Source organism: Chiloscyllium plagiosum, unplaced genomic scaffold (assembly GCF_037043375.1).
Source record: "Chiloscyllium plagiosum isolate Xiang-an unplaced genomic scaffold, Cpla_swu_hap1 HiC_scaffold_14, whole genome shotgun sequence".
In the NCBI taxonomy this organism is placed as follows: domain Eukaryota; kingdom Metazoa; phylum Chordata; class Chondrichthyes; order Orectolobiformes; family Hemiscylliidae; genus Chiloscyllium; species Chiloscyllium plagiosum.
Genome location: NW_028270152.1, coordinates 54,878,357 through 54,893,672, shown reverse-complemented (window position 1 = coordinate 54,893,672; position 15,316 = coordinate 54,878,357). Strand labels below are relative to the sequence as shown.

The 15,316-nt window shown below is 41.4% G+C and overlaps 1 protein-coding gene across 2 annotated transcripts in view; it reads left to right on the top strand.

Annotated features, from left to right (window-relative positions):
• The window catches only part of shq1 (SHQ1, H/ACA ribonucleoprotein assembly factor), a 141,110-nt gene that overhangs the window by 27,548 nt on the left and 98,246 nt on the right, over nt 1-15,316 (top strand). For both annotated transcript variants that reach the window (XM_087994454.1, XM_043708353.2), the window contains 4 exons: nt 7,463-7,641; nt 7,831-7,895; nt 11,173-11,295; nt 13,470-13,624. In XM_087994454.1, the coding sequence (XP_087850580.1) occupies nt 7,499-7,641; nt 7,831-7,895; nt 11,173-11,295; nt 13,470-13,624 (486 nt within the window). In that variant the 5' untranslated portion in view covers nt 7,463-7,498. The remainder of the gene's footprint in view (nt 1-7,462; nt 7,642-7,830; nt 7,896-11,172; nt 11,296-13,469; nt 13,625-15,316) is intronic.

The following is a 15,316-nucleotide window of genomic DNA, read 5'->3' as shown; positions in this document are numbered from 1 at the left end:
CCTTTGTCTCAAGGGGTTTGCCTTGTTACTGTCCAAGAATTCCCTGTTGATTCTACCACAGATCCTCTATTTGAGATGTTCTAATCAATATTAGTTGAAATCTGAACTTTTCAAAGTGACTGTGTCAGCAGACATTGAGCCCTCAGAATATGGCAGAGATTGATGTCTTTTGACCCAATTGATTACAGGGGAACCTCGATTATCTGAATGTGATGGGCAGGCAATATTTCGTTCGGATGATCGATTATTTGGTTGATAGATTAAATGCCTTTCCTCTGGGGTTCGGAGTTTTTGAAGCCTGCTCCCCGATCAGGAGACTGCAGAAGCACACAGCATGTGAGGCCCCGCCCAACCCTGCAACACCTCCCCCGCCCTCAAAATTATCCCCTGCCGTCTAACACTGTCCCTGCCACCCCCAACACCGTCTAACACCTCCCCCGCCCTCAAACCAGTCTAACACTGTCCCCCCTGCTCCCAGGCCCGCCCCCAACGCTGTGCAGCTCCCCCGCCCTCAACGCAGCCTGCCTGCCGTCTAACACCCACCCCCAACACCGTGTTACACTGCCCCCAGCCCCCAACACCATTTAACACTGCCCCCAGCCCCCAATACCATCTAACACTGCCCCTCTCCCTCCCGCCCCCAACACCGTCTCCACTGCCCCCAACACTGTCAAACACCGCCCCCCCCCCCACCTCCAACACTGCCCCTGCCCACCCCCCAACTTCGTACACACTCGCCCCCTCTCCGGGGCAGCTGGACTGGACACTAACAGAAAGACTGCTGCAGCTGCCTGTGTGGGCTAAGTTTCCAAATAGCGTGTGCACACACAGTCACAGCCCCACACACAAATTTTTACTGCAACTCTTTGACAGGTTCCGCCTTTGCCCTGAACAGGACAATGTTGGCCAGATTATCTGGGGATGGGGAGTGGAGGTTTAGGGTGCACCCTGCTGTAGAACCCCAGAGAAAGTGTGGGGACAGAGAGAGAGGGTGGGAGGTCAGTCATTTGGAGACGGTGCTTGTTTACTCACTGTAAGCAACGCGATCACTGTTGGAAGCATGTCTTTGATGTAATGTTTCTATCGGGACCTCGAGATCTCCTTCGGATAATCCGATTTTTGGATAATTAGTATTCGGATAATCGAGATTCCCCTGTATATAGTCGTCGAGTAATACAGCACAGAAGCTGATCCTTCTGTCAAACTGCCCCTGCCGACCAAGTTTCCCAAACGAAACTAGTCCCACTTGCTGTGTGTGGCCCATTTCCCTCTCAACCTTACCTATTCATGTACAGAACAATATCAATTATCTGAACAAGATCTCAAGGTCCTGTAAAAACGCTAAATATTATCTGAACAATCCGTTATTCAAACTCTCAGTTATCTGAATAAAAGACTCCCTGCTCGTCTCGTTTGGATAATTGAGGTTGTTCAGTATCCGTATTTTAAACCTAACTAAGCCTGCATCTACCATTTCCTCTGGCAGTTCATTACATATATGAACCACTTTCTGTGAGAAAGTTGTCCCTCAGGTCCCTTTTTAAATTGTCCTCCTCTCACTTTAAAAATATGCCCCTAGTTTTGAACTCCCCTGCCTCAGCGAAAAGGCCCTTGCTATTCACTGTAACTATGACCCCCATGATATTATAAACCTGTATAAGGTCACCCCTCAACCTTCTATGCTCCGGTGAAAACAGTCCCAGCCGATCCAAACCTCTCCTTATAACTCAAACATTCCTGGCAAATCTTTTCTGAACCCTCCAGCTTAACTCCCTCCTCAGCCTATTGGCCCACTTGATCAAGATCCCTTTGTAATCTTGGACAGTCTTCACTGTTGACTAATGAATTGATCAATCTTACTTCTGCTCTTGAGTTGCAAGGTTTTCTTGTGATTTTTCCAGGTATCTTGCCTCATAGGCTTTGCCACTGAGTGAGTGGAGACAAAAAAGAGAATATTGACTCGATTTACTTTGCAATACGAGGATTGACATGACTTCAACTTGAAGGCTCTTTCTTTTTCCGTAAAAGAATGTTGTTCTGTCCAATTTAGTAATGCAAACAAACTATTCAAAACAGAGCTGGTGATGATTAATGAATTTGACATAGGGGCTGAAAAGAGAACCATGATCACCTGACTTGGCTTCAAAAAAAGTGGAGCTAAAACGCTATTTGTTGAGATTGCATCAGAAAAACTGTCCAAGTCTTACAATTTTTACTCCCTGGAACTACATAACACAAAATACAACAAGGTTTTGAAATTCAGAATTAGTACTTGTCTGCCTGTCCCGTCTCTCTTATGTGAGCTGAGAGTTTTAATTGAAATGGCAATCTTCTGGTCCTGAAATAACCGAATTCTTTTCGTCCAACTTTTGATGTCAAAAGCATTCAATTGTAAAGACGGTATCTTTTTACGTCTTCTGTATTTGTGACTGTAGACTGAACTGTGACAACACTTTTTTTTAAATAAAAAAGCAAGTTACCTGACATTTATTGAAGGGCTTTTTATGCTGCTGTTTATTCAAGCAGAGGGAGAAGTTGTTGAACTTGAGCTGAAGCCTGGGGTTGGCTCAGAAGGGAGATTCAGCTGGCAACAAGTAGCTGTTTGGTCAGGTGTTCATTGATGACAAAGGCCTTCCGTCTGCCAATAACTGAGGTTAGCCCCCAGGTAGCTGAAGAACGTATGGGTGTGAATCTGTTCTGAAGCCATTGACCTCCATAATGGGAGGAGCTGTCCTTTCTGCAGGCAAGAAAGAACAAGCCTGAAGAAAGCGAGTTTATTTCTCCGTATTAGTTGCGGCTTGTAAGTAATAGGTAATAAGTCAGACTTTTTAAAATTCTGAGCCAGTTGCTCTGTGCAACGTGCATTTAAGTGCCACTTGGAGAAGGAAAATTGATGAGCAGCAAGTCCTGACAAAAAAGGATCATCTCAGTAAACTCTGTGGACAGGGACCACTAAAATGCCATCCCAGTCTTTCTCTCCACCCACAGCATCCTTTTTATTTTGTCTGGCTGCATGATTGTAGGCGGTTTTATAAAGAAATACAGTTAGATATTATCATAACTGATGTAGCTAGAATCTATTTGTTACGGATAGTAATTCTTGTTGAGTACAGATTAACCTGGATCTAACACAGATAAATTGGTGAATTTTGCATAGCTTTATGAAATGTTTCAATTTTGTGACTGGTGGGCTTGATTTCCAGCACACTACCCCAGTTGGTCATAATATGTTCAGTTAAAGTTATCTTTTCACCTACCAAGTCTCAAAATGAATAATAACATTCACAAGAAAGTTGAATTTATGAGGGACTCTGTAGTGTAAATTCTATTGTTTTCCCACAGACCATGTTTCCCTGAGGGAGGTTCTGTACTTGATCAAACATTCATTAATGTGGGGTGAAACTCTGTGATTCAGTGTAAATGGGGCTATCAAAAAATGTTCCAGAAAGTTCAATACAAGTGTCAAAAATGGAACCAATATGTCTTGCTGTTTGTTATGTCGAGTGAACTATGTTCAGCTGGAAATTTAACCCATTTAATGGTGCAAAACGTAACTTGAGATAAGTTTATATTCGTGCTGACAGTGTAAAATGTCCTGTTTTAGTAAGTTGACGTTTAGTTAAGCAATCATTTTTAGCATATCTAATCCACTAACATTATGTCTAGGAGGTGAGAGGATTGAAACTTGCTGCCGTTGATAGAGATGTTATTTTTCGTAGTTGTCAATCATTCTAATCCATTGTCCTTTGCACCTTTTAGCATCTCAAAACTACATCAAGCCAGTAGAATGAAGGATAAATATCTCTTCTCTCACAGGCAACAGTAACTGTCCTTTATTCTTCAAATGTATATAGGCCGAGAGGCTACAAAGTCCTGTAATGAGCTGTGACAGATATTTCTCTCATGCTTCACATTTGAGGTCTACTTACATAAACATGCACTTAATCTGAGCATACATTGAGCACCTGCATACATGTGCTGTCACAGTCAAACCTATTTGCTGACCAGGGCCACAGAAACACTTTGTGCCTTTTCACAATAACAAAAGAAGAATTAGTTGACAGAGAGCAGGTTTAAGGTCTAATCTGTATATCTGTTTAGTGAGAGATTAACCCAGCAGACAATCTTGTGTTGCAGTGTATCTTGTTTCACAATTATCAGATGTTGATCACTTTAAAGTCTTCCAATAATACTGAAGCTGGACCAATATCTGTCTGAGAGAAAACTTAGCTGGACTTTGCCTGATGAAGTATTCACCTGCTGCTTTCTCTATTGGTCAAACATTCACAAGTTGTTGCTGAGCAGATCATTTTCTCTCTTTGAGGAGAGAGCTGTCAGTCAAGCACTTGCCCTAGAGATATCCTATGTTATGGCTGACACAATTTGCTCACCAGTCAAAATGTCTTAATGACACTTGGCAGATCTCTTGCAGAGCAGATTTGATTGACAATTTTGTCTTTGGGAATGACAGTACACATATAACGCTTGTGCCATAGACTAGGGGGTCATTCAGTAAACAAACCTATTAGGGTGACTGCCTGTACCAATATGAACCAAGGTAGTTGAAACTCTCTCTACTATTTCCAAATGTTTTGTAATTATGATTTCCTTTTCATTGAGAGAGAAGCCAAGCCTGCTGTCATGGATAGAAGTACTCAGTCATACTCTCTCTCAAATAGTTTTAAAATTTCTCTGGCATTCATCTGAATTGACTTGTCCAAGTGAATAAAATTGAAAGTGCAATCAACCTCTGATCATTTTGTACAGAAACAAACCGTTCAGCTTATTGGATCAATGTTGGTCTATATTATCTCCATATGGGCCAAATGCTGGCAAATGCGACTAGATCAGTTTAGAATACCTGGTCAGCATAGACAAGTTGGACTGAAAGGTCTGTGTCCATGCTGTATGACTCTGTTACTCTATAAGTCTACTAACCTTCATTAAATTCTATTAGTATATCCTCATTTCTTTCTCTCGGTCTGTCCTTGACTGTTCTTTAAATGAATCTGTGCTATTCACATCTCATGACTTGAAGGATTAATTGATGTGCATTCTCAGTACTCTGTAAAGAAGTTTCTCCAGAATTCTGTATTGAATGTATTTTTAACTGTGTGTTTGATATTTACGGCTCATTGTTCTGATCTTTGCTACAATTGAAAACACTTTCTCTGTATCTATCCTTCAGCCTCTTTTAGAACATTGCACATTGCAGCTCAGTACAGGCCCTTTGGCCCTCAATGTTGTGCCAACCTGTAAAACCAATCTGAATCTCATCTATCCTACACTATTCCATTCTCATCCATATGTTTATCCATTGACCATTTAAATGCCCTTAAAGTTGGTGAGTCTACGACTGTTGCAGGCTGTGGATTCCACGCCCCTACTACTCTGAGTAATACAATCACTCCTTCATCTTTTCAAGAGATATGAGCCCTCCCTTTGACAAATGGCTTATGGAGAGTTATGTGAAAATTCTCCGTCCCCTCAGGCTTTAGGATTTGCCAATCTTTTCTGACTCTGGAAATTTATTGTTTTTCTAATATATCTTTGTGTTTCCTCTCCTCCCGTAACTTTTGGAGTTTTATTCTTTTTGCAATGCACAGAGCCACACAATTGCTCTAGTGCAAAAGGGGACCATTTGGCCCATTGGTATGAGTGCCTGTTCTTTTGTAAACATAATTTATGCAGGACCACGTTTTCCTTTCTTTCCCTTACGTCCCTATTTTTCTTCATCTTTAAGGCATTTTAATCTTTTGATCAGTTCTGGTCATCAGTTAAATCTATTTTGCACATGTCTGATGCCTCTGCCTTGCTAACATAAAAATCAGAGCTGTCGGTTTACCAGTTTTGTCAATGTTCACAAGCTCAACAGTTTTTTGACTAACAATTACATCCTTCTAGCTTCTGTGTACAGCACTATCAGTCTGTCGCTGTTTACCCTCGGGTTGCTCTGTACCTCCAAGGCCTTCTGCTGAAATGTATCATCCTATAATTAACAATCGAAGCTGAATTTATCAAGAACCTTCCAAGACCCAAACAGCAAAAAGCTCATTTCAGCCAGTGAAGAATCTCGAGTAAAGCCATTGTGTATTATGGAAAAAGATGGTAACCACTTGTAGATACCATTGACCCATAACCACCAGGGAGATTAATTGACCAGATAATCTGTCTTAGTGATTTATTGAGGGATAAACATGTCCCGTGACACCACAGTTAATTTGTTGTTCTTATTCCTATAATGTCATGGGGTCTTTTTCTGTCTACCTCCCGAGTGCAGATGGGATCATGGCTTAGCATTAAAAATGACTAACTGCACCTGCACCAGTGCAACTGACCATCAACACAGCAATGAACTGTTACTGAGATTGCCCATATCACTATCTTGAGTTGGGCTTGTCTGTTTAATTGCAGAGACCTGCTTTGGTCTTTGCTTTGATTTTGCTCTGAGAATTGATGCCTTTATTTTATTTCTTCAATTACTACAAATTATACTTTTAGATTCCACGTGGTTTGCATTCATTTTGTCAGATAACCTTAGAATAGCTTTATAGCGAGAGAGTTAGCTGTATTTATTCAGTCAGTAAAGGAACATTTTGGAATGATGATGTTGCAAAGTGATTCCTCTGAAAGGGACAATCTGGTTCCTGTGTGAAACCCTGGACGGTAAGTGTTGGGGAGGAGGATGCATCACAGCCATGTCTGATTCTACTCTCCACCTGTGTGTAAATGTGTGTAACCTTGTTAAATGTCCCCCTGGTTCAAACTCCTCGAAGGATCACTCTGCATTACCTTCAGTGTTGCCCTGAATGAGGTAAGTTTAACTTTGCACAGATTGATCACAGCACACCATAGTGGGCTGTGTGCTGGCAACAGAGAATCCAGAAGCAACATAGCTGTGACTTGATACTATCTTATTAGGCATATTGCACAGTACTACTGGCAAATTCTGCATGGTTGCATGCCCAGCGCTATTTGCTCAACCTCTCGAACTTTGGATAGAATAGAGGTGAAATCCCCTGAAGGCATTGCATGTGTTGATTTGAAGTGAGAAAACCTCTGTTTCCAAAAGAACTGTGAATGCTGGAAATCCGAAACCTCTGTTTGCTCTGGCTTTTCAGCTTGGATCCATCTTCACTTTGGAAATTTCCTGTTTCTGTTTAACATCTCTACTTTATAATTACTGTTGTGAATCCTGTCTTTATTTACTGCAAGATTCAGCAATATTCCAATCAAGAACACGAGTGAAAACTTCTCTCAACTTAATTTCCAATGTTAGAACTGAATGTGCTGGAGAAACGCAGCATGTCTGGCAGTATCTGGAGAGAGAAACAATTAAGGTTTTGAGACGGTATGACCTCTTTGGAACTGTGTTCCCTTTGGAGCCTGCTGAGTTTCTCCACTGCATTGTTGTCTCAAATCTGTAGTATTTCACTTTAATTTCTGATGTGTTTTCTTGCAGGATTTGTGCAGTTTTCTGATTTTATCTGGATTAATTATGATCACACCTGCCTTTGAATTGAGTCAAGATCCTAATTTCCTTACTATCATAATCCAAGTCCCATATGCGAAGGTTAATGAAGTTGATCTGCACATCGATGGAGTGGACTTCAAATTTTATGCGAAGCCGTACTTCTTAAGGCAAGTATGACGGCAAATGGATTTGGAGTACATAGCTTTAATTCTCGTGCTAAATTTCGATGTGCTCTAATTTGCAAACTCATTTATCACTCTAATGTGTTTTTTTTTACGGTTAAAGGCATTTATGAGTTGTACACAATTGTATGGCTTTTATAACCTTGAGCATCTACTCTTTCTTTGTGAAAACAGATTGACTCTTCCAGGAAAGATAGTGGAGGATGGCAGAGAGACAGCTTTGTACAATGCTGATGCAGGTAGCAGTGTTACATATATCACTTTGTGTTAGCTTTAATCTTTTGGAAAACTGTATTTGACTGGCTGTAAAGCTGCAAAATATGACTATAGGATGATAAACAGTTGTACTAATGCTGTTAGTTTTAAAGTATTTGTAATAATCAGCCCAGAGCATGTGTTTATGTGCCTTAGCATTATCTTTCTCACTGGATGTGTCCATGATGTAACTGATAGAGGGCATGTCAACAGTGATATTTTTACATAGTTATTGTATCGACTGTTGTATCTGAGAGTTTTTCAGATTTATCCTGCATATTACTTTCTTGTGATATTCTGGGTTATTCTGGGCAAACACTTGATTTCCTCCTTTTATATCCCATTTTTTGACATCATATAAAGCTCCAACCTTCTTTTAGGTTTATTTCAGAAAAGATTCATACAAACTGAGCCAGTTAAGCTGTGTTTATATATTTTTTTAAATCCTCGCAACTTAAAGGGGCTATGTAGCTGTTAGCACTGGGTTTGAGCTGCACCTGGCCGTTTCTGCATCAGGGCTCAAATCCCTAAAATGTTGGCTGCTGACCCTACCGTGGATGTCCACCCATGGATCGGAAATCCTTCATGTCGTCAGTAGATTAATTGCTTCGTACTGATCATGATCATGTTCTCTCTTCAACAGTTCAGACAGAAATGACTCTGCCCTGTGTACAGTTAGTTGGCCAGTTTTCCTGGCACACACTGTCTCTGAGCCTTGATTACTTTCCTGTAGCTGGTGTCAAAAGTGCATGAGCAAATAGTGACGTGCTGCTGTCTAATGTTAGGAATACACAGCTCATTGATAATGACTTGGGTAAAGATACTAAGAATCACTCGATTGAAGTACTGTATCTAACCATCCACCTCCAAAGGTGTGCTGACTTCCACAATTTTATCTCCTCTTCTGAACGTTGGCCTTTGGACCTCGAATGAGATTGACAAAACCATGCATTATCTTTGCTCCACAATGAATTTGAGTTGGGGTTTCTGTCTCTGTCCTCAATACACACATACCGGTCTCTCTGTCTCTGTTTCTTTGCGTCTGTCTCCCTCTGCCTGTCTCTCGTGTTATGAAATGTACTCTGAACTCTGCTGCTGTTGCAATTCCACAGCACCATCTAATTTGGCGCTAATTATCACTGATGCACTAACCTCAAGGACGTTGCAGAATTGGCCTAAGAAAGCAACCTCTGTCCACTTTTTCAACTAAGTGTTATTCACCTTGCCTGATGCATTCTTTCGATCCACTTCTTTCTGAGCACCTTTAGTCAAGCACCTTTTTATGCAATGTCTTTCCACCCTAATGAAAGTAATGTGTGATGATCTTCATGAGAATTCGCAGGTTTTGTTGTCCAACCTGGAATATTTACCAGGTACGAGATAAAGTCTTGTATTTGAAACTGACTATATCCTTTTTCCAGAAATACATCCGTCGACTGACGTGTACATTCACCGGCTATATTTGACATGATGGTCAGCCATGTTGCTGTAACAGCAATGTGTTTGGAATGATTCTGCTGAATATACAGAATTGAGTCAGGCTCGTCGCTGTCTTGGTGTTGTGTTTGACCTCTCGGTGAGCTTCTGCTCACACATCCACTCCATCACCAAAATAGCCTACCTTTTTCTCTGTGACATTGTGTGACTTGGACCCTGCCTCAGCTCATTGCAACTGAGGCCCTCGTCTAGGTTTTTGTTCCTTTCAGACATGACTGTTACACTGCTCTCCTTGATTGTTCTCTGCTTTCCATAAACTCGTGCTCAGGTAACACTGTATCCTGTCACCTCTGTACTTCGGATGGACACTGTCGACTGAACTGGCAACGTTTCCATTTTCAGGTCGTCATCATAAGTATCAAATATCTCCCATATCCTTTCCTCTTGTGCTGTCTGTAACCTCTTCTGGCCACTCAAATCTTCAATCTCCATGTGTTTCCAATTCTGTCACCTTGTGCATCCCTGTTTTCAATCATGGTGATTGATGGCCATGTCTTCAGCCACTTTGGCTGTAAGGTTTTGAATTCTTAAACATCTGGGTACTTAATCTAGGTTAGAAGTTCGGCACAACATCGTGGGCCGAAGGGCCTGTTCTGTGCTGTATTGTTCTATGTTCTATGTTCTATGTTCTGTGCTTCTCTCTACATCTGTGGCTTCCTTGAAGATTCTCCTTTTGGGCCTACTTCGTTTTAGTCAAAGTTTTGATTATTTAGTAGTGGCTTGTTGTTGAATATTACACTCTCAATGCTCCTAATGAAATCTTGAAGCATTTTGTTATGTTTAAGACATAAATGAATGTTTTTGTATGATCTTTGGTATGTTAAATGATCATTCATTTTCTCTGTCCTTTGTGATCTTGATGTCCTGTTTTGAATTGTCTGTCTGTTCCTTATTCTTGCTGTCAATCCATCTTACTCATTGAAAGCTGAGTTTAACTCCATATCAGCAGTATCAACATGTGTTAGATCAAAGTACAGGTGCAGATATGAGTTACATCTTACTTCTACTGGATAATTTAATGATTTGCCTCGACTTGAAGAAAGTATTATGGTATATTACTATTTAGTGGTATTTTAAGGAGTTAGCAACTTTTTAATTGTTTAAATGGAGTTGCTGTTTTAGTAATGACCACAACAGATATGATTGTATTCTTCTTTTAAATTTTGATTTTAGAATCAAAGATCAAATCTAATTAGATACAGGAAAGTGCGAAGATGGTCGAATATTAACCTAAATTTAGAAACACCATTAAATTGGTAAAGAAAGTTCCTGATCCTTGTGTTTTATATGTTTAATGTTTTACAAGACAATCATGAAATTACACCATGGACATACTCATCCTTGGAACTGAAGATGATTTGAATTTCGAGATTGTTAGTGCTTCTTGCAATTCTGAGAGGTTCCCGGGTGTACTAAACTTTTTACCAGAGACACCCTCTCCTTGAACAACCCGTCTTTTTATTCTCTTTGCTTGCACTTCTCAATTAATATTGAAACGCGATAAGTCATTTTGTTACTTCAGACATTGGCAATATTTTCGGTGCTTTTGTAATTAGAAACTGGCAGATAGCTTGCATTGTGTTTTTGAGCGCTGGACACTCGAAATCCTGATCGAAAGAAGAAATGACTCAATGTAAAAGACACAGAGGCAATGATGGGAAACCGAATGCTTTGGTTACTATAATAGAGGTGAATTTTGATGTATTACTTGATGCCAAAAAACTTGTGCCCCTTATGTTAGGTTCTGTGTGTTTCTGTTTGCAGGAAGTTTTACAATAAAGGTTCCGAAAGAGACGCCTGAAGAATACTTTGAGGGGTTGGATATGCTGACTGTGCTTCTGGCACCGAAAGGTTCAAGATCTGCAAAGCCATTGCTGGAAGAGATAGGTGTGTTTGCTGTTAGAAGTGGACCTCCACTTCCCTGTCTCCATCCCCATTTGCTGTTTCAAGTACACCATTCGAAAAGCTGTTTGATTAACTCGGTGACCAAGGGCACAAATATTGCTGGTTGTTTGAGAGTGCTGGGTAATTATTGAAATGTCCTTTCACCAGCCTCAAAGTTTTTTATTGCCAAGGGATGAGATTGGAAGGTTGTCAATAGGTCAAAATATTGATTGATTCTCTTGACTTGTGTGTTATTTAATGTGTGACATCTGTAGCTAAGTTAGTTGGGCCTTTGTCCTCTGGGATCTACTGGGGTGATGCATCTAAGTAGAGTCATAGTTTGTGTTTGTTCCTTTAAGGAACTAATGTCCTTTATTGGATTTGAGATGACTGATTTGTATTTAAAAATTGGTGACTGAGATATCAGGGATTAAATCAGGAAACACATTTTATTTTCTATTTAAATAACAAAAGGCTACGGGCACTAGGACAACAGACCTTTTGTTTAAAAAAAGATGCTTCCTGATTTAACTCCCCCACACCCGGGCTCCCCTTGTCAGATTATTGCCCAGAAATGCTGATGACAAGTGAATTGTTTCTGTAGCCTGGATTGGAATGTGTCAGGATCACATGGAAGTCCCATGCAGTAAGGCTGGGAATTTGAAGTTTCCTTGAAGCAATTATCCGATGTCTGGAACCTTCAGTAAAAGTCCTGTAATCCTGAGTTTGAGTCCTATTTCGGAGGGTTCTAACTCACCTTAAGATTAAATAGTTACTCAGAAAATGTTAGAGGCTTAGAGCCTTTTCAAACTCATTGGTAAGTATTACCATTTAATCGTTAAACTGAACTCTACCTCACCATTGACCCAACTCTTTGCCCTTCTGTAACCACCGTAACCTCTCTCCCACCTGGCACCCTAATTCCACATTTGGCTGAAACACTTACTTTTTCTCAGCAGCTGTTAAAGTGGCTGCAGAGCATTCAGACTGAGGAGTATGCCACACTTAACCATGTTCCCCTGTTTGGAAATAAGTTTGACCATTCCTGGACAGGTCTCCACTAGTTCATGATCGGAGGCTGCTGCCTGAGAAATTAACCAAAGATAAGTGTTTTTTTTTGTTGTGAAATCAGGTGCTTAAATAAGGTTTCTGACCCTGATCAGAAAATCTTGGTTACTGTTCTTGTTCTGCATTCAGCTCACCGAGAAAATGGTTTCTTTCTATCCCCCTCAAATGCTTTCAGCATTTTAACTACTCTGTTGCAATCACCATGTGGACTTCTAAACTTAAGGTAATCCAAGCCAACTTTGTACAACCTGTCCTCCCTAAGTGCCACTTTAAAGTAAGGTACCTGATGAATCTGTGCTGAATCCTCTCCAAGATCAGTTTATTTTGTTTGTTGCTCAAAATGCGATAATAATTCTCAAGATGGATCTAGAGTGAATGCTTGAATTTATAATTGCATTGTCCATTTACAATCTTGCTGAGACTATATACTTTGCTTAGGCCACATTTGGAGTACTGTGTGCAGTTCTGGTCGCCTCACTTTAGGAAAGATGTGGAAGCTTTGGAGAGGGTGCAGAGAAGATTTACCAGGATGTTGTCTGGAATGGAGAATATGTCGTACGAGGATAGGTTGAGAGTGCTAGGCCTTTTCTCGTTGGAACGGCAAAGGATGAGGGGTGACTTGATAGAGGTTTATAAGATGATCAGAGGAATAGATAGAGTAGACAGTCAGAAACTTTTTCCCCGGGTGCAACAAGGGGACATAAATTTAAGGTGAAGGATGGAAGGTATAGGGGAGACGTCAGGGGTGGGTTCTTTACCCAGAGAGTGGTGGGGGCATGGAATGCGCTGCCTGTGGGAGTGGTAGAGTCAGAATCTTTGGTGACCTTTTAAGCGGCAATTGGATAGGTACATGGATGGGTGCTTAAGCTAGGACAAATGTTCGGCACAACATCGTGGGCCGAAGGGCCTGTTCTGTGCTGTATTGTTCTATGTTCTATGTTCTCTGTGTTCAGAGCACTTGCTAACCTATCGTACAAGTTGAAATACGCTCTTCGTTCAAAATGTTCATGAAAATTGTAGCTGTTGAGCTGAGCTTCTAATATTGTTTTCCAACTCTGTACAGCCTTTTAGAACAGAGTAGATGAAATACCCTTTCAATTTTGTTGCAGGACAATCTGTTGACACTGAAGAAGACGAAGATCAGCAAGAATTTGATTGGGAAATTGCGCAAACTCCCTACGTGGAATTGGAAGGAAATGTTCTAAGCCCAACTTGTTTCTACGGCTTTGGAAACCTGAGAACTGGAGTCTTCAGGAGACTGCAGGCAAGCTTTTAAGCATGTAGCGCTTCTGCCAACCTAACGGAGCGTGTTCACTGTTTGTATCAGTTTGTGTGTTGTAGCCATTATAAGCTGGAGCTTGCGGCTTTAATCTGAGAAGACACGATTAGAGGGAACTGTCTCAGGTGTGTGAAGTAGATGTTCTAATGGATCAGGTCCTGTTGATCTGTACAATCTGGACAGAATTATTATCAGTTTTTATAAGAGAAGCAGAGTCATGATGTCTGAAATGTTTTGGGATTTGCATTGGCACATTAATTAACTGGTAAATTTCTAGCATTAATACTCACCTTAATTAGATAATTTGATTTGAGTTCTAATGTAAGTCAAATAAATGAGCAAAATTTGGATGCTAGGAGAGAGTGAGGACTGCAGATGCTGGAGATCAGAGCTGAAAATGTGTTGCTGGAAAAGCGCAGCAGGTCAGGCAGCATCCAAGGAGCAGGACAATCGATGTTTCGGGCATAAGCCCTTCTTCAGGAATGAGGAAGGTGTGCCAAGCAGGCTAAGATAAAAGGTAGGGAGGAAGGACTTGGGGGAGGAGCATTGGGAATGCAATAGGTGGAAGGAGGTTAAGGTGAGGGTGATAGGCCAGAGAGGGGTTGGGGGCGGAGAGGTCGGGAAGAAGATTGCAGGTCAAGAAGGCAGTGCTGAGTCCAAGGGTTGGGACTGAGAAAATGTGGGGGGAGGGGAAATGAGGAAGGTGGAGAAATCTGCATTCATCCCTTGTGGTTGGAGGGTTCCTAACCGGAAGAAGAGGCGCTCTTCCTCTAGGCGTCGTGTTGCCATGGTCTGGCGATGGAGGGGGCCAAGGACCTGCATGTCCTTGGCAGAGTGGGCGGGGGAGTTAAAATGTTCAGCCACGTGGTGGTTGGGTTGGTTGGTGCGGGTGTCTCAGAGGTGTTCTCTGAAACGTTCTGCAAGTAGGCGGCCTGTCTCCCCAATGTAGAGGAGGCCACATCTGGTGAGCGGATGCAGTAAATGATGTGTGTGGCGGTGCAGGTGAATTTGTGACGGATATGGAAGGATGCCTTGGGGGGAGCTGTGGGCGCAAGTTTTGCATTTCTTGCGGTTGCAGGGGAAGGTGCCGGGAATGGAGGTTGGGTTGGTGGGGGGTGTGGACCTGACGAGGGAGTCGCGGAGGGAGTGGTCTTTTTGGAACGCTGATAGGAGAGGGGAGGGAAATTTGGATGCTGCAGTCTGGGCATATGCCTGAAGATGGATCATCAGTCATCCAGAATATTCTTAATATGTATGCTTCACAAGACTTTTTTTTCCATATAATTATCAATATTAATTTAAAGTTTTGAAATATAATTAATTTTGAGTGTTTGAGGTGGTCATGTTATTCTCAATGAGTGTGAGAAATGCCAGTGTGTCAATTGCATTCTTGTAACTTTGGTTGTGAATGAAATTTAATAAGTTGTTCAGCCGGCAGTCATTGAGCATCTGGCTGAGAGAGGATTTTTGTCAATGGTAATGATCACTTTTCAGTGAAATACCCTGGTTTGAAGTCAATTAATTCCCTCCATCTGCTCTTATTGACGGTTAAAAATATTGATGCAAATGACTTGTGCCTGTGGAGCAGAGAGTAGTGAAAGGAAAAAGAAGCCCAGAGGGAGTGAGATGCAGGAGGAAGAGAGAAATGCCTCCGGGTAGCAGAACAGAGTGCAGAAG